The 23,525-nt window shown below is 43.1% G+C and overlaps 1 protein-coding gene across 1 annotated transcript in view; it reads left to right on the top strand.

Moving 5' to 3' along the window:
• Positions 1 to 23,525, top strand: part of KIAA0408 (KIAA0408 ortholog) — a 124,859-nt gene that overhangs the window by 32,773 nt on the left and 68,561 nt on the right. Inside the window, exons 4-5 of the mRNA XM_086927016.1 lie at positions 16,773 to 17,069; positions 17,154 to 17,233. Coding sequence (XP_086783142.1) covers positions 16,773 to 17,069; positions 17,154 to 17,233 — 377 coding nt within the window. The remainder of the gene's footprint in view (positions 1 to 16,772; positions 17,070 to 17,153; positions 17,234 to 23,525) is intronic.

The following is a 23,525-nucleotide window of genomic DNA, read 5'->3' on the forward strand; positions in this document are numbered from 1 at the left end:
GGGTAAGTGGAAGGAGACTCTTTCATTGAGGTATTTGGGTTCGATGTTGTGGAGGGATTTGTAGGTGTGGGTGAGGAGCTTGAAGGTTACCCTCTTCTCGATGGGAAGCCAGTGGAGGTCTCGTAGGTGCGAGGTCATGTGCTCGTGTCGTGGGGTCCTGAGGATTAGTCCGGCCATGGTGTTCTGGATGGTTTGGAGCTTGTGTATCAGGGTTTTGTTGATTCTGGCATAGAGTGCGTTGCCGTAGTCCAGTCTGCTTGTTACTAGTGCGTGGGTGATGGTCTTTCTGTATTCATGGGGATCCACTTGGAGGTCTTTCAGAGGATGCGGAGGGAGTTGAAGCAGGTCAAGGCGACGGCGTTGATCTGGTGGGTCATGGTGAGGGAGGAGTCTAGAATGATGCTGAAGTTCCAGGCATGGTCTGTTGGCGTGGGTGGATTTCCGAGAGCAGGGGGCCACAAGGTGCTGTCCCACGCCGTGGGGGAGGGTCAAAGGACGAGGACCTCGGTCTTCTCCGAGTTCAGTTTTAGGCAGTTGTAGCTCATCCAGGCTGTGATGTCTTTCATTCCTTCTTGGAAGCAGAGTCTGGTGTCTTCGGGGTTCTTCGTGAGAGAGAGGATGAGCTGGGAGTCGTTGGCGTAAGATACTATGCTGAGCCCATGCTGCCTGATGATGGTGGCGAGGAGGGCAATGTAGATGTTGAAAAGCGTAGGGCTGAGTGAGGATCCTTGGGGTACTCCACAGTTGATCACTGTAGGTTCAGAGGAAGGGAGGGAGTTTGATCCTTTGGGTTCTGCTGGAGAGAAAGAAGCAGATCCAGTCGAGGGCTGTACCTCATATTTTGGCTTCGTGGAGTCTGGCAGTGAGAGTGCGGTGTGAGACGGTGTCGAAGGCTGCTGAGAGGTCTAGTAGGATAAGGGCCGCGGTGTGGCTCTGTTTGAGTAGCATGGGTATGTCATCGGTGGTGGCTAGGAGGGCAGTCTCAGTGCTGTGGTTGCTACAAAACTCAGACTGGGAGGAGTCGAGGATGGCATTCTCTTCGGTGAAGGTGGTCAGCTAGGCGTTGATAAATCTCTTGGTGACTTTGGCTGCGAAAGGAAGGAGAGAGATGAGATGGTAGTTTTTCAGGTCTGTTGGATCAGCTGAGGATTTCTTGAGGAGTGGCTTGACTTCTGCCCGCTTCAGTCGGGGAAGATGCCGGATTTGTGGGAAGTGTTGATGGTCCGGCTTAGTTCGGGAGCAATGGCTCGGCGACTCTGTGGTAGATGTGCGGTGGGCAGGGGTCCGTGGGAGCTCCTGAGTGGGTGTTCTTCATGGTCTTCATGATGTCTTCAGTGGTAGTTTTCAGGTGGTGATGATCGTCCAGACTGCTTTCACGGGGCGTTGATTGACAGGGTGGCAACAAGGTATTGTTCCAGGTACCAAGTGTGTGTATACTGTATTCAGGGGAGGGGGTTGGAAGAGGGGGGTAGTGGAGAGAACATGGCTGTAAACAGTACAAGGAGCGATATAAGTCAGCAAGCAGCTATTGCTTGTTAAGCTTTCATTTTATAGCCGCTTGAAGGGAAAAGTGTGGAAAAATCGATGGATAGTATTTCAAGATGTCCACACTGCATAGTACTTAGAAGGAGGTGTAGCTCAAATACATGTTCCATGTGATTAGTGACAGAAAGCCAAGGGATGTTGTTATTACGGCCTTTATTAAAGGTACATAGGCGGTACACCCATCGTTGATAATTCTGTAATAGAACTTGTTCTGCATCTATTTTATCATCCAGGGTCACCAGTACATCCCACTCAAGATCATGCTTGGTAGGATTAGTTGTCAGGTAGTGGTTACCCATTTTTGTTGTACTTTTGCAGCATCTGATGTTACTACGATGCTCACCTATGCAAATTTTCATCTTTCTGCATGTCATGCCTATATGCCTGAGTCGATAAGGGCACGTGATCATGTAGATCACGTGCATGGAGTTGCAATTTGTATGTCTCCTTAAAGACCATTCAAGGGTGATAATTCGGTTGTAGTTCTTTGTCTGGTTTTGTTAGGTGGCCTGCAGTGCAAGACCCACATGCTTAATGGCTCACAATCGGTTGTAGACCCCCGGTTGATAGAATTAACATCTATGCCCGAGGTTGTCAGGGTGGGAGGAAGCAACCCATTCTTAATGACCTGGAACATCTCCTGAATGAGTATAAAAGTGATCATCTTGTCTTAGTGGCTGGTGATCTGAACTGCTCATTCGAACCCATCCTGAGTCTAGCTGAGGATGTGGGGATTGATGAAGACACCGCCTGGAATATCCCCCCGTTAGCTATAACTAAGGGTGTTAGGGGAACGGAGGCTGCCCTCCACTGGCTGGGGCTCTGCTTGGAATGGGGGCTTCGTGCAGTGAATGGCCGTAGTCCGTCTGACAAGGCGGGGAAACCAACCTTCGACAATGGGATTAGTGCAAGTCGCATTGACTATATATTGGTCAATATAGAATCCTGGTCACACGTAATTGATATGCTAATAGAGACCAGGCCAGAGAGTGATCATAATCCTCTCTCCCTGGGGCTCAGGGTTCCTGGATTCGGTGTCCCCCAAACAGAAACAGCTTGTATAACATCAGACCTAGTCCTGTGTGACAACAGAAGACGAGTCAAATGGTCAAGGGTCATAGCTGACTCAGAGCTTATCTGTCAAATAGAGGAGTTGGTCCTAGACACAAGAAATAGGATGACTGCATTATCTCCCAATGGCGGGGTAGAGTCCATTACTGTTGACCTCCACGAGAAATGTTTTGCGGCTCTCAAAAAACTTCTCACTAGGCCATCTAAAAATCAGAAAGTCAACCCACACAAAAGATGGTATAATAAAAACTGCAGAGAAGCCCACAGCAAACTAATAGCAGCTGTTAAAACCAGAATAACCCCTGATATCAGGAAAGCTAGACAGTTTTATAAACACACCCTTTGGGAAGCTAAGAGGGACTGGGACGATTCGTACTGGCTAGATCTTCTCAAAGCCTGTGAGTCGTCTAACCAAGTAAAATTCTGGGAGATAGTTAGATGGGGCAGGGATTCGGATTCCCAAACCCCTGTAAATCATGTTTCCGCTACGGATTGGGTGGAATTTTTTTCCGCCCAATTTAAAGATACAAATATTGTACAGGAATTGGCAATCGAGCCCATAGTGGGGATAATACCAATACCGTACGGGGATAGGCTTACTTTCTGCACCTCAGACACTGTACACGCCCTAGGTTCTATTCAGTCTGGTAAAGCCCCAGGTTTAGACGCCATACCAGTGGACCTTTTTAAATTGAACCTTGATCTGTGGGTTCCATATATTACAACTCTAGCAAACTCTATCGCAGCAGGGGCAAGGGTACCACAATCCTGGAAAGGTGCTGAGATACTTCCAGTTTATAAGAAAGGGGATCGATCATCACCGAAAAACTATCGCCCCATTAGCCTGATCGACACTATCCAAAAAGTTGTATCAAGAATGGCCCTGGCAAGAATACAGGGGTGGATCGAGCAGAATAACATACTCTCCCCCATGCAGGCAGGGTTTAGATCAGGCACCAGCACCCTAGATCAGGTGTTCCGACTCACCATGCTGTATTGGAAGGTGGTTTTCTTGGGCGGTGGGGTCATCTATGCCGCCTTTGTTGATCTTAGGTCGGCTTTCGACTTGGTCCCTAGGGCAAAACTATGGGAAGCCCTCAGACTCATGGGTCTCCCACCTGAACTTTTAGAGCTAGTCAGGCGTTTACATGAGGATAATTTTGCCCAGGTAAGATGGGGGAAACAGGGTCAGGTGACCAGCAGCTTCCCAGTTCAACGAGGGGTGCGCCAAGGCTGCGTGTTGGCCCCTACCCTGTTTCTCCTGTTTATAAACCAGGTGGCTGCATTCTTTAGTGATATGCAAACAGACGCACCTACCCTGGGGGGCTCAAAATATCCCATGTTAATATTCGCCGACGACACCCTGCTCCTTTCTAAAACCCGGAGCGGGTTACAGGTAGCCCTGAATAGATTTGCTGAGTTTTGTATAAACAATGACCTACAGATCAATGTCAACAAAACCAAATTCATGGTTTTTAACAAAAACAAACCAATTAAAAGTTCGGTTACATTAAATGGTGCCCCAATTGAACAGGTCAAGGTCATGACATATTTGGGCGTGACTCTTGATCACCAACTTACCTGGAACCCCCAGTTGGAGGTTTTAATACTTAAATTTGTTCGCCTTACAGGGTGCTTATTGCAGGAACAAAAAAAAACCTTGACCAAACGCATTATACCAGCGGTAAAAATTTATGAGGCCAAGGCCAATGCTGCTACCCTGTATGGAGCGGACATATGGGGTTACAAAGACTTGTCGTCACTAACCACAGCACAGAATAGGTTTTTGCGGAACCTGGTGGGGCTTCCACAATCATCACCAATAAAACCATTGCTTTTAGATCTAGGCTGTAGACCTCTGAATGAGATGGCGCAGTATCGTCTCGCAGCACTCTGACGTCGCCTTTGGACGACCCCAGAGCTTAGTCTTTTCGCTCATGAATTGGGCGAGGTCAAATCATTGTGGGGTGCTCACAAAATCCCATGGCTCCGGGAAGTAAAACAAATTTTGTATTCAATGGGCCTCCCCGAATTATGGTTACATCCGGAATGCTCTAGGTTCCCATCTAAACAAGAATTTAAAGATCAGTTCTGGGCTGTAAAGAAATCTGCACTGGTCTCTCTTTCGTCAGACAACAGCTTAACGGGACTTTTTTTAACACATAAGGTAACACCGTCCCTTGAGCCCTATTGGGACTTGATCTGCAAAACCCTAGACCGTAAGCTGTATCATCAGTTTCGGGTGGGTACTTTGCCGACCAACTCCTTCACTGCAAAGTGGGCGAAGAAAGCAAGTAATAAATGCTTTTTTTGTCCTGACCAGGTAGAAAGTATTGGTCATCTGTTTTTCGCATGCCCAGCATATCGATCGCCCCGACTGAAATGGTTGAAACCTATTTGCAAAACCTTGAATTGTGGGGGGAATCGTGAAGCCCTGTTGAAATTACGTGATATACGTATTGAAATATCTGTGATCTGTGTAGCCAAATTTTTGGGGTGGGTGTGGCTGATTCGTGCAAAGAAATCGAAAACCCTTTTAAATTAATTATTATGAAATGATTGTATGTCGATTGAGACACATTCTTTTTACATTTTGGGGGCTTATTTGAAGATGTTTTAATGTTATATTATGTATGCTGTCTTTTATGAATTTTATTCGAAATAAAGACAAAATGAACTGAACTGGAACTCTGGCCAATTAAGATTGTTAGATGTAAAATGTTCCAGTGTCTGTTCACAGCTTTCTTGCTGTAGTTCGAGGCTGAACAATAAGTGGTATGGTAACACAGGAAAGGACCTTTTCATCCTGGGTTCTGTGTGAGGGTTCGAGAAGACTATCTTGACCCTGGTTCCTCGCTCGTATACAAAATTTTCCAATCATCCACTAGGGATATTCTTTTTCTGACAATTTCTGTGTTGGCTCTTGTGCTTGTTTCTTGTAATCCTTTAGATTACTACAGTTCTGACGTATCCTAAGGAATTGACTCTACGGTTGAATTTCTCGTAATGTTCATGAATGAAAGCTATTCAATGGAAGGAGTCTGTTCTTTGCTGTAGGTTTGTAATAGGTCTTTGTTTTTAGGGTCATGTCTTCCTAAAAAATCATCACATTGAGAAAGTCAAGTGTGGTTTTATATATTGTAGATGTGAATTTCAGCTAATTGTCATGGGTGTTCAGCCATTCAATAAATCCTGGTCTGGAGAACAGTGGTATATATCCTACCTCAATACTGTATGAAATGGTCTTAACTCGAGGGAAGAGTGGGACCGGTTAATAGGGGAAACCTGAAAACACAAAAAAACTGTTTTAACTTGAGTAAGGAATAGGACTGAGTAATAGGGGCATTTTGAAAATTATTCCATACTTATAGTAAATATAGAGGCCTTATGAAAGAATGTCTCTACTTCTATCAAGGGTTAAGTATAGTCTGACACCTTCCTCATAAAAGGTAGAAATGTGGTCATTTAAATATAGGAATCTGGGCTCTACAAAATAACTTCTGTTAATAGATATCTATCATGTAGTATTAGTCATGAACACTGGATGGGTACAGATAGTAGTTTTCCTCCATTAATAGCCATGACCTAACCTATAATCTGTTATTTGAGAACATATTAGGTCCATGTAGTATGGACCTAAAACGTAAAAAACTATTCAAATTCGTCTACATTGGATAGTTTTTAGTAATGTCATGGCCGATGCATTACATTTTAAGATGGTGGCCATGTTTTTTAAGCGATTGCCACAGGACTTATGCAGCTGGTATCTACAACACGTGGTCACTTGAACGTAGAGTCGGTAACATTCAAATAATGCCTGGCTAGATATATCCATCATAAGATGGCGGCCTGTTTTTTCTATATGCATGGTATGTGACTCGAATAGTCGAGACATTTACAGCCAGATTCATCAAGCGAAATGCGCTCACAAAAGGGCCGGAATCTGAGAATCTGGCCCTTTGCGAGTGGATTTTTTGCATTTGGGATTCATCATCCCAAATGCAAAAATCGCTAATAAAGAATTCGCAAATTTGCGAGGATTAACATTTAAGGAATCTCTAATAGAGATTCCTTAAATGCTATTCATGAAACATTTAAAAATTGCGAATTCGCAATTTAGGACCGCTATTTACCACGAAGTCAAACCTCGTGGTAAATAGCGAAAACTTAGAAAAATGCATTTAAATGCATTTTTCTAAGTTGCATGTTACACACACACATGTCCTTTGGACATGTGTGTGCACAACATCAGTGTAAATTCACATTTCAGGGGTACTACAGGGAGTCCTTTAGACACCCCTGCACCCTTACAATCGCATCCTTATTTGCGATTAGCAAATTGCTAATCGCAAATAAGGAATAACTCCCCATTCATTCCTATGGGCCTTTAGGCCCATAGGAATGAATGGGGAGTTATTCCTTATTTGCGATTAGAAATTTGCTAATTGCAAATAAGGAAGCTGTAGGAATCGCAATTTATTTTGCAATTCCTACATGAATCCCGTTTTGCAAGTCCTTAATAGCGATTCCTTAATAATCGCTATTAAGGACTCGCAAAACGGGACAATGATGAATCTGGCTGTTTGTGCGTTGTTCTCTGCTTGTAGAGTCGGAATATTTATATACATGTGGCTTTTTGAGTGGAATTTCATGTATATGTAATACCGAAAACTTAGGAGTTGGCTGCGCCGTACCATGGCTCAACCATATTCCTCCACTATAAGATGGCGGCCGTTTTTTCGAAGAGCGTGTCACGTGACTCACGCAGCTGAGATTGATTCTCAGAGCGGGACCAATTACGTCACTAGCTGGAGGGTTTAAAAACGGTGGGCCTTTCCAGTGTAATTGTGTCTACTGACGGAGGTGTATACCCCGTCTTGCTCACGGCTGAATAGCGGTAAGACTTCTAGGATGGACCAATACTGCTGAATAGGGGGAGGTTATACCCTTTGTATGGAACGTATATCGGGCTGTAGGGAATTTACTTTAAATATGGATCTAATGATCGGTATTATATCTAGACGATTTTTTGACTATGTATATTCATAAAATTCTTCTGTATGTCTTATAGATGAAGACTGTGAAGTTATAGGTTTATATTGAGGGACAATTTAGTATGATGTGATGTCTGATCTGGACATAATGTATCATTTTACTGAAGATGGTGATGTTCAATATCTACTACTTCTTTCTAGATATCAGAATGGGAGTGAGACTTTCACACTACCCACGTGATTATACTGACTGAAAGTGGGCGGTAGATGAAATAACCAAAACACTTTAAGGTAATGAATGGATGCAGGTTAATGAGCAATTACAACATGCTGCACATGAAACACTAAAGCATCAGTTTTGTTCTCCTCTTTACAATAGATATTCAGACAAACTGGATTTTTATAAAAAAAACTATCCATGACTACCCCTCATTCCGACCGATGATCTGGAGGCAATATCTATTATTGGATTGTCGTAATTTAAACTTAGAGTTTTTTAACCGATTTCTATTTTGAGGACTATTTTCTCTTTCCTAAATAGGTGCTGGATAACTATAGTCAACCAGATTGTGCCGTTTATTTATAATCAGATGGCAAGTCATGGTCTGAAATAAAAGTTGATCAAAGTAAGGAGGTAATCTATCCACAATATCTTATAATAGTGAGATATTAGGAATATCACGGAAACATAAGTCTAATAAAAACATTGTGGTATATTTTAAGAGATACTCATCGGAGCAAGAAATAGAGATTTGCCCATGTTGGTTCAAATTTGAGGCTCATTTAGCCCTATTTGGTGGATTCTACCCATGGTAATTGCAGTTCTGGTATGACAGTGTCTTTTGGACACTATTGATGTATGGATGGATGTCACTTTCTAGTAACTGTGGAAACCCCTAATGTCACCAATGTGTTGATGATGTGTGTGGAGATGGAGGATCAGTGGACATGTCAAATTGTGTTTTGGTGCTTTTTATTTTATTTTATTACAGAATTTGTGTTTTACTGGGAGCTATTGTGTTTTTCCTGAAGAAGGTGATGGTCATAATATAGCACCCACTGAAACACGTTGATGCTCTAACAAGGAAGGCCCACTACAAATCTATGTGGGCAATGATTATTGATGATTATATCTCTTAATATACAGAATCATTGTTTTTTTGATCCATACAAGATTTAGTGGTCTATTTCACGACTAGGAACTATTTTCCTGCTTGTTCTCCCAACTCTGTATAGTTGCTGCCACAAGATACTTGTGTTTTTTAAGCCAGTTGACCAAAAAAACTTTTTTAAGTTTCTGCAATATTGTATGATTAAATGTTTTTAGAAAGGTATTGTGAATTTTAACATATGTTTTTAATTTTTGTACATCACAATATATTGAATAAATGTGTATTGTCCATTTGATGACTTGATCTCATGGTTTCTATATTCATTGTTTTCACATTGGTGACACAGGGTTCCTATTGTAAGTGTGGATTATTGTATGTGTGTTTACCCAAAGGGGATTTTTGTATGACTAAGGTCTATGGAGTTCAGGTCACCTTTCCAGATAACCAGGATATTGTCTATGTTTCATTTCCACATTAAGATTCTTTCTTTGTGCGTATTAGAGTTACTCCAAATGTGTTTATCTTCAAAAGAGCTAACTTGGAGACTGGCCAGGCTGGGATCAAAAGTGCTGCCCATTGAAGTCCAGTGGGTTTGCAGGTATTGGCCCTCAAACTCGAAATAATTCTCAGTCAAGGCAATTCTGCAACATTCTAACACAAAATGCAGAGGTGTACTGAAATGCCAATCTTCTTTGAATAGAATTTCTTCAAAGCTCTGTATTGTTACATCCTTTTGAGGGTTTGGTTTTTGAGGTGTGTTAGGAAATCTTTCATGTGTTTCAGGCAGGTTGATGTGCCTTGAACTATTGTGCATAGAAAGAAATCCACAAATGGTGTTATTGGTTCTAGGATTGACTCAGTACCTGAAACGATAGGGAGTTCTGTTGGTGGAGTCTTGTTTTAATGCATTTTTGGGAGGGAATAGAAATATGGTGATTTAGGGTTTCTTGCCTGTAAAAATTCTGCTTCTTTTGTTGATATCCAATTGTTGGCCCCAGTTTCTTCTAGCATATTTGCATATTTGCAACGGCTTTTTGAAGTTTTGGTATAGGGCCTTCAGTTGTGTTATGTTATGTTAAGCACAAACTCAGAATTTAAAACATAACAACATGGTTGGGTGTTCTCTTTAATGATAAAAATTGATTTCTACCCAAATGAACGCTTTTTGCAATATTAGGATCATGAAATACTGGGGAACAATCATAGCACCCTAATCTATATACCTTGCTGTTTGCATGCAGCTCTTCAATGGCAGTTAATACCTCACAGTTCTGTATTAGAATTTTTACTTATAAACTACAAGTAACAAAAGGATCTCTCTGATCTCTCTGACAAAAGCAGTAACCCACTGGCCTATTTACATTATATGCACTTTGTGATTTGCATGGTAAACATTCTTTTCAGCAGGCATATTAACCTTCTGCACTACTTTACCATGATTCAAAACCTCCACTAGATAAAACTCCGATCTCTTTCCAGGAAGAGTATTAATCACTAGAGTTATCTTGACATTTTTATGGTTGCCTGAAAATTGCTGGAGGACAGGAACGCGAAAGCAGCTGCTTTTAAAACCAAAAACTGCATCCGAAGTCAGCATCCAGTAAGCCGGCCCTGGCTGCGGGTTTGGTTCTATATAAAGTTGTGCTACCTCGTGTCAGGTGTCTGGGACTCGAGCGGCACCTGTGCCCAGGGCATAAGACCAGCTTTTGAGTGTAGAATACTCCACAGGTGCTTCTGAGGATGATCTCATGCGTGCTGGTGGAGCGGACCCAGAGGTTCACACTGAAGACATTCATCTAGCGCACACCTGCTTCTCGCCCTCTCCCTCTTCAGAGGGACACCGCTGTCATTGACTGCCCCGGACCTGTGGTTCCTTCTGGCTCTTGAGTGAGAGGTGACACCGTCTGTCACTTTTGAGACAACACCTGCCCTCACTCACAACCCCCTACCGCCCCCCACCCCAACGTCCTCCATATCCCGGCATTTAAAACAATAAAATATGTCTCTACCAATGCATTTTGTGCAGAGGTTAAATGATGAGCAAATCTCCTCGGTTGACACTTTTGCACGCTTCTGTCCTCCTTGACTACACCTTCACTTTGGAGTGCCTGCGACTAGAGGGGGTCCTTGGTCAGGAGCACCTGTGTTTGATACCTGCTGCACAACCTCCCACTCCCTACAAGAGGCATGCATCCCGCTCTGTCAAGCATCCCGTCCTGTTCTCGCTTTCGGGTATCCATGTCACAGAATGGTACCGTTAGCGGGAAGGACTCTCCAATCTCTGAACTCCTGGGCTGCATATTATTCGGGTCCCGCAGTTGTTCACCGCTCCCCTACATGTCTCACATTCCACTAAACGCGGCGCCAATGAGTAATCTGATTTTCATTATTAACGGCTACTAGCTTATTATATACTCGGCGCAGATTTTTTAAATATATGTACAGAGATATAGTACAGAGAGAGATATAGCTGTGATTACTCAGGGGGTCAGTCTATTGCGAGGATCTTCATTCTCAGAAGCGTGCAACCCTCATTCATCACCAACCCCAGGGAAGTCGCAGCCCTCAGAGGTCAACTAATAAAGGTGACCAGTCTAACCATGTCCACTCAGTGGGATATCTGTTTTAGTAGGAAATTTGAAGATCAGGTGCTATTTTTAGGGTGCAGTAAGGGCCCCCTGCCAGTGGACCCGTCTTGTACGCCGAGTCCTTCCCATGGTTTTGAGGAGCAATGTGAAGCATCTCTATGGACTTCATTGGGGACCCGGATAACTATGGACACTAGATATTCTCAACGGGAGACTGAGGGGATGGCTGGGGGGCAAACTGTCACAAATCTTGGGCATAAAGTGGTCCGGCTGCTACAGCATGTTTGGGGTAAAACGTGCAGGTATATTCGATAGCAAATGAGGGATTAGATCCTTTGGCAGAATGTTTTATGTCACGTTTTAAGTCTACAGGGAGTTGCATTTTGTAGTGGACCAGTGGACCACAAACAAAGATGTTTGGTTTACAAAGCAGGCACTGTCACCGCAATGAGGGACGACTGAGGTCACAAAACCGGGCTTGTCTGAATCATGAATGTGTGTCCTAAATGTGAGGCGTTGTGGATCACAGAGGGTCTGAAATCGAATCAAATTTAAATTAGAAACGTGTAAAATGCAGAAACATTTCTTCTGGGGCAAATGTTTTAAATTGGTGAGGCATGGAAAAAAGCTCACTGAGATGCTGCTGGCTGGAGTCTCTCGAGCCAGAAAGGGAAGGAAGATGTTTAATTTCCTGCAGCAAATCCAACCAATTTTGGAGCTAATATCAGCATTGGAGCAGCTCCTGGGATGGTTAGAGCAGGCTAACTCATTCCTCATTTTGAGGCTAGTGCCTGTGCCTGCAATCCCTCAGCTGTTTTACAGTGCTTGTATTGCTGGAAAGGCGCATGTCAGATTGTCTGGCTGTAGACAGCCGGCCAATTTGACATTGCACAACACCTGCCATGTCATCCTGCAATCCGGAGGAATCAGCCCTGCCCCCTCCCTCACAATTGCGCTACAACACAGGCCAATGGCACACAGAATAATAAAATGGTAATGGGCATTTTATTAATCTGTGTTTACCTGCTGTGCTCGCAGCAGGCGGGGAGACGCACCTCCGCCCATTAGGATGAACCTCCCCTGCGGGGCACTCACAATTCGACCCAGAGAGGGAAGACAGGTTCCATTTTCATGTTCATTGATTATTGCATGCCTCCGTGCATTTGCTTTCCTATTTGTAAAGTTGCACTATTGTAAACATTATAAAGCAATTTTATTGTAAATATGAATATAACGTGTAATCAGATGGTAAATGTGTGCTGATTGTGAAGCCAAGTTTATGCTTCTTTTTAATCAGTTTGTGGCATTCCTTGCTAGATGGTACAAAGGAGGGACATAGCAGACTTGTGCCTTTAAATAAGACTATAATCTCACAGACATCTTACAAAGAAAACTTTTGTCTGTCCATGGTTAGTGTAAATATTGGGGCATGATGAGAAGTAAAGCTGAACATGAGGTGCTTCAGGATCTCCTTTAAGTATGGTTCTATAGATGTCTTTCATTTTTAGGTCTCGCCTAGCGTTGCAGCACGGATGCGCTGCTCGCTCTGTGAGGGCTATTGTGATTGAGGAGATTTGAGAAGGTGACTTGAAGCCCCGCCCCTCATTTTCTTTAGCTGGCATCATCATTTATGTAAAACGGTGGACTCCGATTGAAACTGAGGCTTTTATGTTTATACCCTGTCTCCTTTTCGTCCAGCACATCCGGACTGGATTGTCTGCTTTCCGGCTGTCGTGACTGAATTTCTTACCTATAGGCTGCATATATGATTACAAGTTACGGTTGTCATAGCCCGGCCTCAGCTAACCTGGGGCGCTGCCCCGGTTCCCGCTGTGTTTATTTCATATATAAATGTATTTGTACGCAAAACGCAAGATGTATTAATTAACCTCTTTGCAAAACTGAAAGCTATGGAAAGGAGTTTCACGTTGCAGCTCGATTTATATTCCATTTGCAGGAAGAGTCATTGGCGTGCCTGCCTCCCTCAGCTGGCACTCATGTGGGACATTACAACTGCAACAACTAGGGGCTAAGGAGGATAATAATTGCAAAGGCGCTGCATTGTCCTGTTAGGGAGATGTTGCGTCCAGCAAACACAAGTAGCGAGCCCTTGCGACGAGTGCGACCCAGGAGGGCTGAGAGGGAAAGGAGGGGCGTGCCCAGGAAGGGCTGCCACCAGCACTGCAGCTGAGGCCCAGGCCTGACAGCAGGATTGCTATCTGGCCTGTAATTGCATGGGAGCGCGGGCTCTGCAGGGCGCATGCGGGCGCTCGAGATGCGGTGTCTGCAGCCTGCCAGCACATACAGTGCGGTCATAAGGGCAGCACAGCGGCGGGGGCATGCCAGCCGCTGCGGGGCTACAAACATGATCTACAACTGCGTGAAAAGTTAAACGTGAGTACCGGTACCTGCAAGCCATTCTGGGATTGGATGGGCTCAGTCAAGTGGGACTTGGTGTATTTAGAAGCGTTCTGCTAATGAGCATAATAAAAGTAAAGAGGGCGAAGCGCAACGGGTCTCCAAATTGTTCACAAAACTTCTTTCATCTGTAGCTGAATTGGTAAACGATTGACTCTTGCTTAGTTTTAACTTTTAACCCACGTTTAAGGATGAGTAACGTGTTTATAAAAATGTATATGGTAATCCGTCAACAGATAATATGCAAATTGTATATACTGATAATCCATGTCAGTAAAACTATTTTGGGTCGCGAAGATCAGTTAAAAGTTTTGCCAATATGCCCTTGTGTTGTGTGCACAGTGTTTGTTTCTTTCTGTTAGCCTTATGTATTTGCCATTAACTAGTGGATCAGAGTTTCACATTCAAATGTAGCGTTTGTGTTGGCAGGCACACCTGTTAGCAAAGAGGCTTTGGTGAATATTGCTCATTGATTTTATTATGAAACATACTCATCCCATATCATATACAGGGAGTTCATTCAGTCCCATGTTGATTTGTTCTTTGCGTTCTGGGACTTGTTTTCTTATGCAGCTATACGCAGAGTATAACATTGGCTTGGAAGAGTTATTCACGCTGGCATGGTAGCGCTTGCTATCTGCTACACGCATTCATCTGGCGAGTGGGAGCTCTTGTCTGTATAGAAGTGGAATGTACAGATGTATATTACCAGAAAGAGTGCTGTTTTGTCTTATTTGTTGGTCAGCTGACAACCCGAAAGTAGTGACGTCACAGTTGTGTATTTACAAGCGTTTAAGCTATTGGCATTGTAAAGGACAATGCCTTTTATTTATGTTTTAACCCCTTCACTGCCGCAGTGCTAAATGGGTGGGGGGGCCGCGCGGTGCGCCCATGCTGGTGACGGAACCGCTCCGTCACCAGCTGTGGTTGCGCTGTGCTCATGACGGAGCGGTTCCGTCATGGCCCCGCCCGCTCAATGGAACGCTCAGCGCAGGCGCGAAATCCGCGCCGCGCAGGCGTGCAGAGCGGGCCATGACGGAACCGCTCCGTCATCAGCACAGCGCGACCGCGGCTGATGACGGAGTGGTTCCGTCACCAGCAAGGGAGGGGTTAAAAAAGAAAAAAAAAAAAAAACATTGTCATTTACAATGTCAATAGCTCAAAATAATGTAAATGCGAGACCTATTGCATTGCAAATGCTTGTTTCTTGAAGGCAGCAGCCAGATAATTTTCCAATTTTATCTTGTGTGGCCAGATTGAATTGAAGGTTAACTTCCTCAGCTGCACTGCTGATCTTCTGCCTTCATTCAAAACACTACTACATGCCCATCAGGCAAAGTTGAATAGATTGAAAAGAGGGAGCCTAATACGTGAGAACATTCACCCTTTGGGGACCAGTGTTTTGTGCTCCTTACCCTAAAATCACACCCATTCATTTTCTTCCAGTGAAAATGTGTTTTATCATGCATTTGGATGAGACAAGCAATGTGTTGATCTTTTGTTTGTGTATATCTGCTTCCCTCTCATCACCCTTTTCTGCAGTAAGTTATTGTCTCCTTATGGGGTTGTATGTGTGCATCTCCAGGGTCAATTAAAGAGATTGCTTTAGAACTTACAGCATGTACCCACCTAGTGTCAGGAGAAGAGAGAATAGAACATCCTATATGAAGAACTCAAGTTAGTTTCCTGTCGGAAACTGGTCCTCTACGTAGACCCTATGCTTCCATTATCAAACATTGGGGTGGTATGGGTCTATTGTTCCTGATGATCCTAGTCACTCACTATTCACCTTCTCTCTTATTAGGACTTGTTTAAAAAACATATTCTGGTTTCGTGCTTCAAAAGGGTTAGCCTAGGGTAGTTGTTTCTGGTGCTCAATTCTCTAGTTCATGGAACTTCCAAAAAGTAGAGTTTCGATTTCAGTTAGGAGAGGTCCAATTTAAGAAGTCCTCAAATCAATTGATGCTAAAAAATGTGGCCTTTTTGCAGGGAATGTTACATGCAAAATAACTTAAACACACAATCTGGGAGTACGTTTCATGCTTGTGGGTAATTTTCAAAGCACACATGCCATAATATGCACACCATCCCCCATTATTAACTTGTTTTATTTCCCAGTCACACTCGAGATGATAATACAATTTCAATTGAGACAACCTCCTCTTTCACAACTTGCTGACAACCAGTAATTCCAGAAAAAATGTCTAATTGCTTTCTCTCAGCCTTTCTATGCCACAAGCGAAGTTCAAATGGGGCACACTGTATCATAGACACTTAATTAAGTCTGTCCATAGTGTCAAAAGTCCACCATAGTTCTCGTCCATTTAATCGGCGGCTGTATCCAAGTGCAAGCGAAAGTCGAGAGAGCTCTCTCGACTTTCGCGAGCACTTGGATACAGCCGCTGATTAAATGTCTATGATACAGTTGAACTACGCTTGTGGCATATACCTTTAGAATTCCTGTGGACGACCATCAATCAATAATTGGCCCGAATGTTTTTATACAGACTACTAACGCTCAAGTGAATTGTGAGTCCTGAAGATGACCGTGTAGTAACACAGCGGTGGAAACGCCGTCGCCGCTTTTTGTGGCCAAAATTATCTAAGGACACATTATTTTTGTGTATGTTGTTCCTTTAGTGTAACATGTAATGTTTTTGTTTGCCACTTGTCTGGTTTGTGATATGTTTTTTGTATACCAGCACCTTGAGCGTAACTGTTTTAGAAGGTTTTTACTATGTGTAATAAATAATAACCTTTGATATTGAAAATATTGTGCTTTTGGATTGAAAGGCTTCCTCACTTTTTTCCTTTTCTTTTTTCCTTTATTCATTTAATGTTCATTCATTATTGTTTTTTACTCTAAACTGGATGTTTAGAGTTGCACATTTTAAGTGATTGTTCTCCTGAACCCCACAGTTACAAGCAGCGAAAATGCTCCATTTCCTGCAAGAACCACATTGAGTTGATTGATTATGGTAGTTTGTAATTTTGCTATTATTCGTTCTTCTTCCTAATGTCATAATTACTTTGTACTTTTGCAGCTTTATCAGGAAGTAAAGTTAAGGCGGGAGAGTAATGGAAAGACTCGAGATGATTCAATTCAGGCTAAAATATTGGAGTTTTCTTTACGTTCCCCGTGTTCAGAATTCTCATTGCAAGGTGGCACCGCCGAGGAAGGCAGTCATTTATCCAACAAGGACTACAAAAATCTCCCAACTATATCAAAAAAGGAAACGCATGAGCTCTCTGTGGACTACCTGGTCTGTGAAAGCCATGAAGTATCTGAAAGCTGCAGTGATTCAAAGGCATCCAAAAAGGAAAATGGCACACTGAATCAAGTAAGTAGTTTGTTGGATTGAAGTGCTTATGTACTTTTCAAAATGTTACTATTCGTAAGTGATAACCTCTCCTTACTTGTATAGGCACTCAGTGAAATTGCCAAAGTAAGCAAGGAATTATGCAGCTATCAAGAGGAAATTCGAAAGAAATCTAATCGCAGAAGGTACATATTTAGTCATCTGTGTATTTGTTCTTTGCATTCTTAATGATATAATTGAGCAGAAGGGCAATATCTGTGCTGTGTGTGGAATTGTCTTCTGTTGAGGACACACCATTCCTAGATTTATTATTTACTTATTTTGGATTTTTATATACAGATACACATTTTGCCAATGGCGGAACCCAACTAGTGGTATTGAGTATAGTTGCACTTATGAAAAATGGCGAGGCACAGGACACAATATCATGTAAGCATGATAACATGGATTCCCCTTATGTCACATCAGCATATGAAGCTAGCACATTGCAAGCAAAAAACGTTATTTCTTCGATTGCCAAAAAAGCGCATGCAATACAGTACAAGATCTACACTGAATAATAGAAGGCCAAAAAAGGCAAAGATAAAACAAACATACAAGTGCCATACAAAGTTGAAAACAGTTAAACTTCATTTGTTGTGCTAATGATTGGTCCATATTTAAACTAGGCAAGGTGCATATTTATTTATTTATTTTATTTATTTATTGAGTTTTATATAGCGCTGGCTAGGCCCATAGGTACCAGAGCGCTTTACATGAGGATTAGTGGATTACAGGTTACAAGTTACATTTTGTTACAAAGCATAATCAAACATGGGATTAAAAAGCAGTGTTAAGGTAAATTCGTCAGAGGAGGGGGAGGAAGGAGACAAAACAGGGAGACGGGGAGAAACTGTTTCCAATGTCCGGCTGGGTAGGTGACGGCCAAGGGGAAGAACCAGGACCAATCTCCTCTACAGCTGTCTGGCAGCTCCACCGGGTGTTGGCCATAATGCTTGGACTCCACCGGTCAAAGAGAGGGGGAGGAAGGAGACAAAACAGGGAGAACGGAGAGAAACTGTGCTCAATGTCCGGCTGGGTTGGTGATGGTCAAGGGGATAAACCAGTGCCAATCTCCTCTATAGCGGTCTTGGAGGAGGCATACAAGAAGTAAAAACAATACCTTTAGGTTGGGAGGGTAGGAGTACCATGAAAAGTGCTTTTCAGTCGACATCTCTACATTGAGTGTAAAAAGTGGTAGACAGCGAAAGCAATCAATTGGGAGGGATTGGACTTAAGTATTCTTGCAGCAATTCTGATGTCCCTAACGCTCAGGTTGTGGCACAATGGCAAGATAATTGCCCTCCTAGAGGCATGATATTGTGAGCAGAAGAATAATACATGATCAATACATTCAGTGGTCTCTGCAAAATCGGCAATTCTTGGTAACTTCTTAAAAAGGGCGATGCCACTTCGCAGTAATGGTGCAGAGCGGCAACGTCCCGATCTGAAATTTAATGAACAGAGACCTAGCGAACGGGGGCTCAATGAGTTCCATGTAGGCTTCCAAGCAGTAAGCCTTCTTGAATTCTAAAGAAGCTGCAGTCAGGGTACCCACCCTCGCAGATCTGTGGAGCCGTTGATCCACAGAGTTCCAGTACTTCCTCTTAAGTGGGAGCTTGGAGACACTGCATGCAGACTAAGGATGCTCCCAAAGGTTTACACACCCAATTTCTGTTGGACAGCGTTTGATATAGCCCAACCATGAAATCCCACCATCCCTTGGGCCATTAAGGATTTATTTAAAGCCCGAATGAAAGGGCACCAGTGCCTCAAAGGACCCAATTCTCCTCCAGTACAACAGGGGCTGAGTCTAACTGAGAGTGAGCGATCTGAGACCAAGATCTAAACGGAGAATGGTAATGACTTTCAAAAAATGATTCTCCACCAGCTCCAGATCGCTTAAGTTCTCATGCCCCCAGAGTTCCTCTCCGTCGGCCCCAGTGTTTGTAAGCTATATATTTGCAGGGCAGTGGATATGGAATGCAAGCTGGAGCCCTGGAGGGCCCTCAGGATACCACCTAAATAGGGTGGTCGAGTGGAATGGCAGGGATTCAAGACCATGTACCTTGTTTATTTATTTATTTTTATTTATTAAGTTTTATATAGCGCAAACTTGATCCAAGAGGGTATCAGAGCGCTTTACATTTAGGATCGTTACAATAAAAGTTACATCAGTTACAAGAGCATAGAAAGGTACAGTACACAAAAATAATGTTGCAAGATTTCGTAGGCGGAAGAGAAGGAAGGAGTCATTAGATGGCAGATGAAGAGGAACTGTGCCCAATGTCCGTCTGGGTAGGTGACGGTCTGGGGGAAATCAGGGCCCATCTCCTTAATAGCTGTCTAGCAGCTCCACTGGACATCAGCCATGTTGCTCAGGTCGCAGTGATCAAGGGAACCAGTTTTGAGTTTAATTGATTTGATAAGTTTATATAGCTCTGGCTAGACCCAGAGGTATCAGAGCGCTTAACCAGAGGATCGTTGCATTACAAGGTAAATCTAGAAAGATTATATGTAGCGCTGGCTAGACCCGGAGGTATCAGCGCGCTTCACCAGCCCTCGCTGTCTGCAGAAGACAGTAATCTGGTCCAACAATTTTCAATGCCCATAGAGGACTTTGATACCAGCAGCGAGTCACCCGCAAATAAAAGCGCATACAGCTTCCTCCAAAGTGGTTTATGAAAATGATGTAGAGAGGACCCCACCCGGCTCTAAACTCAGATTGCAAGGTTGTCAGCACCGCAGTGTCCTCCATCCAGTCTTGTAGTTGGCTCAACAGAATTCTGCTGAAGAACTTCTGGGAGCTATTAATACGGCTGATTGGCCGATAATTTGATGGGAGGGATCTTGAGCCCTTTCTTAAATTGTGATGATCTCAGTCCCTGCCCATGTCTGCTGTGTGTGGATAGCCCATTCAAGATGCTGCTAAAGTACAGGGCAAAATAGGGGCTCAAGATCTCTTCTCAGCTTTAAACAGGTCACCCGAAGCCTTGTCCAGCCCTGGGGCTTTCCTATCGGTAGCGAGGGCCACTTCACTTGCGGTGATGGGGGAAAGTACGTCAACCAGACTAGCAGACACCATTCCAAGAAGAGCCCACCCTCTTCCCAATCAGCTGATCCAGCCATGCCACCTGTCTAACCCTGCAGGAGTACTGCAGTAGGTGCCCCTGTAGGAAGGCATACTGGGAGCCCCTCAACCCTTGCGTTCTCCACCTGGTCGTACTTATAGAGCCCCATAAAATGGTCAACACAGGCTATAAATATATCAAAGTATGCTTAACAGAAATATAGAGCTAAAAGTTCATTCTTTCTGGTCCACATTTTTGGCCCTGCATTAAGATGTCCCCCAAGGCTTTTGTCAATCATCTGGGATTTTTGTCGCCACTTCTAAATGTAGGCAACAACACTCTGCTGTTTGTGAAGTTGGAGATTGACTCCTTTTCTGCCTCCAAATCATTCATGACTGGATGAAATACTGTGGGCTATTTGTTAAGGCTTCAAAGATACCAAACACTAGATTTGTAAATTCCAGTGGGACCTAATGTCTTGAGGGATTCATCATTAAGAATGTCTTGACTGAGGGAAGTGTAATTGTTGTAACTATAATACACCAAGAGTGAAAAGCTCCAAGGAAGTGGTTGAGCCTACCCTAGCGGTATTTACCAACTAGGGTGAGAAAAAGGCCAATGATAAAGCATGCCACCATTTGGTGGGTGAGGCGTTTTTTCTTAATATTTTAATATTCTTGAGAAATATGGCACTTAGACACACAGAAAATCGGGAGCCTTTTGCACTCTTGGTGTATGTTTGACTAAATAGGGAGGACGTAGACTGGCCTGATTACCTCTCTCTCTCTTGTAATTTTGTTTGAGTGCAATTCTTGAACCCTGCCCAAAGTGTTGGAATTCTCACCCACCAAAAATCAACCCACCTTCAGAAAGAAGCTGGTGGCTCACCTGTGTAATGCTTTTCCATTAAACCTGCATGTCTTTTACTCGTGTCTTCTAATTCTCCCCACTGGCCCAGTCACATATGCTACAATCAGGTGTTACAGGTGGAAGATCCCCCTGAAATTATTTTCAGACAGATCACAGTCTATGGCGGATATGTCCAGTCATATCATGACAGAGGAGTTGAATGCTCATAGACTTTGTATCTCTTCATCCAGGAATGCCCCAAACCAATGTCAAGCTCAGAAGCAGACTGGCCTGTTTTAGCATCAATAGGTTTCCTGAGGCCACTTTTGTGAAATGTTAAGTTTTGGATCCCTCTCCGCACTCACCAATAGTTCATCCTGTAAGAGCAGAAATAGGCCTGTTATTTTGTAGTCAAGCTTGGAATGTCATGTTGGCAACAACTATTGTTGTGCCTCCCCCAAACAGAACCAAATGAGATACGATTTCAGTGTAAGCAGCTGGTAAAAAAACATCCCTCATGATTGTACAGTTTCTCTGAACAGATCTAGTGATTGATGTGTATGATTTTTGTAGGGCAGAAGAAGATATTGAGTGATGTTCTTACAAAACATCATGGTCTTCATATTATCAAAGGAGATAGGGTAAACGGCTGAGATAATTGCGCCAGGGATCACCATTCCAAAATGCAGGTTACACACAGATGTCATCCACTCTGTCCTAGGTGCTGAAGGTAATCCCAGATATATCTGCTCCTCTGGGTCCATTTCCATGGTGTTATGTTGCAGTAGATGCCTTGCTGTCTATCCTGTAATACCAAATGAACAGGGGTTGGTGGAGTGCTGCCACATTCTCCTTGGGAGGATTACCCCAATAATTAAATCAAGAAATAAACGCTGCAACTAATAAAGCATGCGTGGTGATACATACAATCACAATGTATCGCGCAGTATGTTTTTTTAAAGAGCAAAACTGTGCTTCATGGACACGGGGGGCGGGGTTTCCCTGAAAGTATTATTTCTGTTTGGGAAGCCTCGCGTCTGGACACCTACTCATCTCCCCGTCGGACCGTGATCGTATGTATAACCAAGCATGCTTTATTAGTTGCAGCGTTTATTTCTTGATTTAATTCTTTATTTCCATGTTTAGGTTTATTAGAAGTAGCATACACAGGGCTGGTCCCTGTGTGATCCTGACGAAGATCTTGGGGTAGGCTCGAAACATGTTGATCTTACTCTGAACTTCTAACCCATTATAGTTACGTTTTTCCGTTTATCACCCCTTTTTAGACATACCAACCTAGGAGCGATAATAAAGTATTTTAGCCCACTAGCAAGGTATTTTTAATCACTGTAGCCCACTCCACCACACTTTCTGCAGCACACATAGTCTTCCACTTAAAGTGCTCCCACGTATTTCCGCAAGTCGCAGCACGCCCCAGTTCGTAGAGAACTGGGATGGCCCCAATGATGAAGCATGTCACCGTGGGGAAACCCTGGTGAGTGAGGGGACTCAAGAAATACATTTTTCTTTCCTGAAGGCAAATTCTGGTCGCATTGATCGGATGCCCTATCCTTACCCTATGACTAAGTCCTCTAACCAGACACTTCGGATTTCAGTTGAAGCAAATCACAAAGAAAACATCTGAATAACGTGACATCTAAGACAATATATTGATTGGCTACATATTTGCAGAAAACATGCTAATGTGAGGTTAGAAAGGCTCAAAGTTTTGTTTTCCGAGGAAGATGCAAGTAATGTGATTGGTATGAAGGTAATCATGTATTGTGACCTGCCTAAGTGGAAGAGGGTCATGTGATGTATGTCATGCTGTGTTTTAGAGGTGTATACTAACACAATTATTTCCTGTAAGGATTTTTGTAAACGAGGATAAGATTGGCTAACTTGTGTATTCATTTCATAAAGAGATAGGGGATTGCAATTAGGTAGTTGTAGTGCTCTTTTACTTATCGAAAAACATGCCTTTGTCATTCTTATCCTTCCTGTGCTCATCATTGTCAGCAGTTTTCCAGGATTTCAGGCCCAGTTTACAAACTTTATGGTAACCTTGGCTCTAGTGATTTTAGTGGAGAGCTGCATAGGTCAAATGACGACCCTGTCCGTATTGGCTGATAATCATGGCCCTTGAATGATTTTTAAATTGCATAAGTTGAGGTTCAAAGCTATTGTGATTGGGTGACTCATCCTCATTTATAAATATTTACATATCAAGATTAATATTGCCCCTACATTACAAACAGAAATATTTTTCTGTAAGATTTAAATATACTCTACAGTAAAAGCCTGTCTTTTCAGGTAAATGTGAAGGAAAAAACTATCCATGAATAGGTTGTCGACACTGATTGTTATTTACTTGCACAAGGAAACTCACTTTATATAGTCATACATACACATAAGCCTTCTTGATAGTTCATAGCTACTGCTTCTTAAAGACGCATGTCAAGAACTCCAAAGAGGCCAAATTATAACATCTCAGTGTAAACACATAGAATTACTTTTC

The sequence above is a fragment of the Lissotriton vulgaris genome, chromosome 6, assembly GCF_964263255.1.
Source record: "Lissotriton vulgaris chromosome 6, aLisVul1.2, whole genome shotgun sequence".
Classification (NCBI taxonomy): Eukaryota; Metazoa; Chordata; class Amphibia; order Caudata; family Salamandridae; genus Lissotriton; species Lissotriton vulgaris.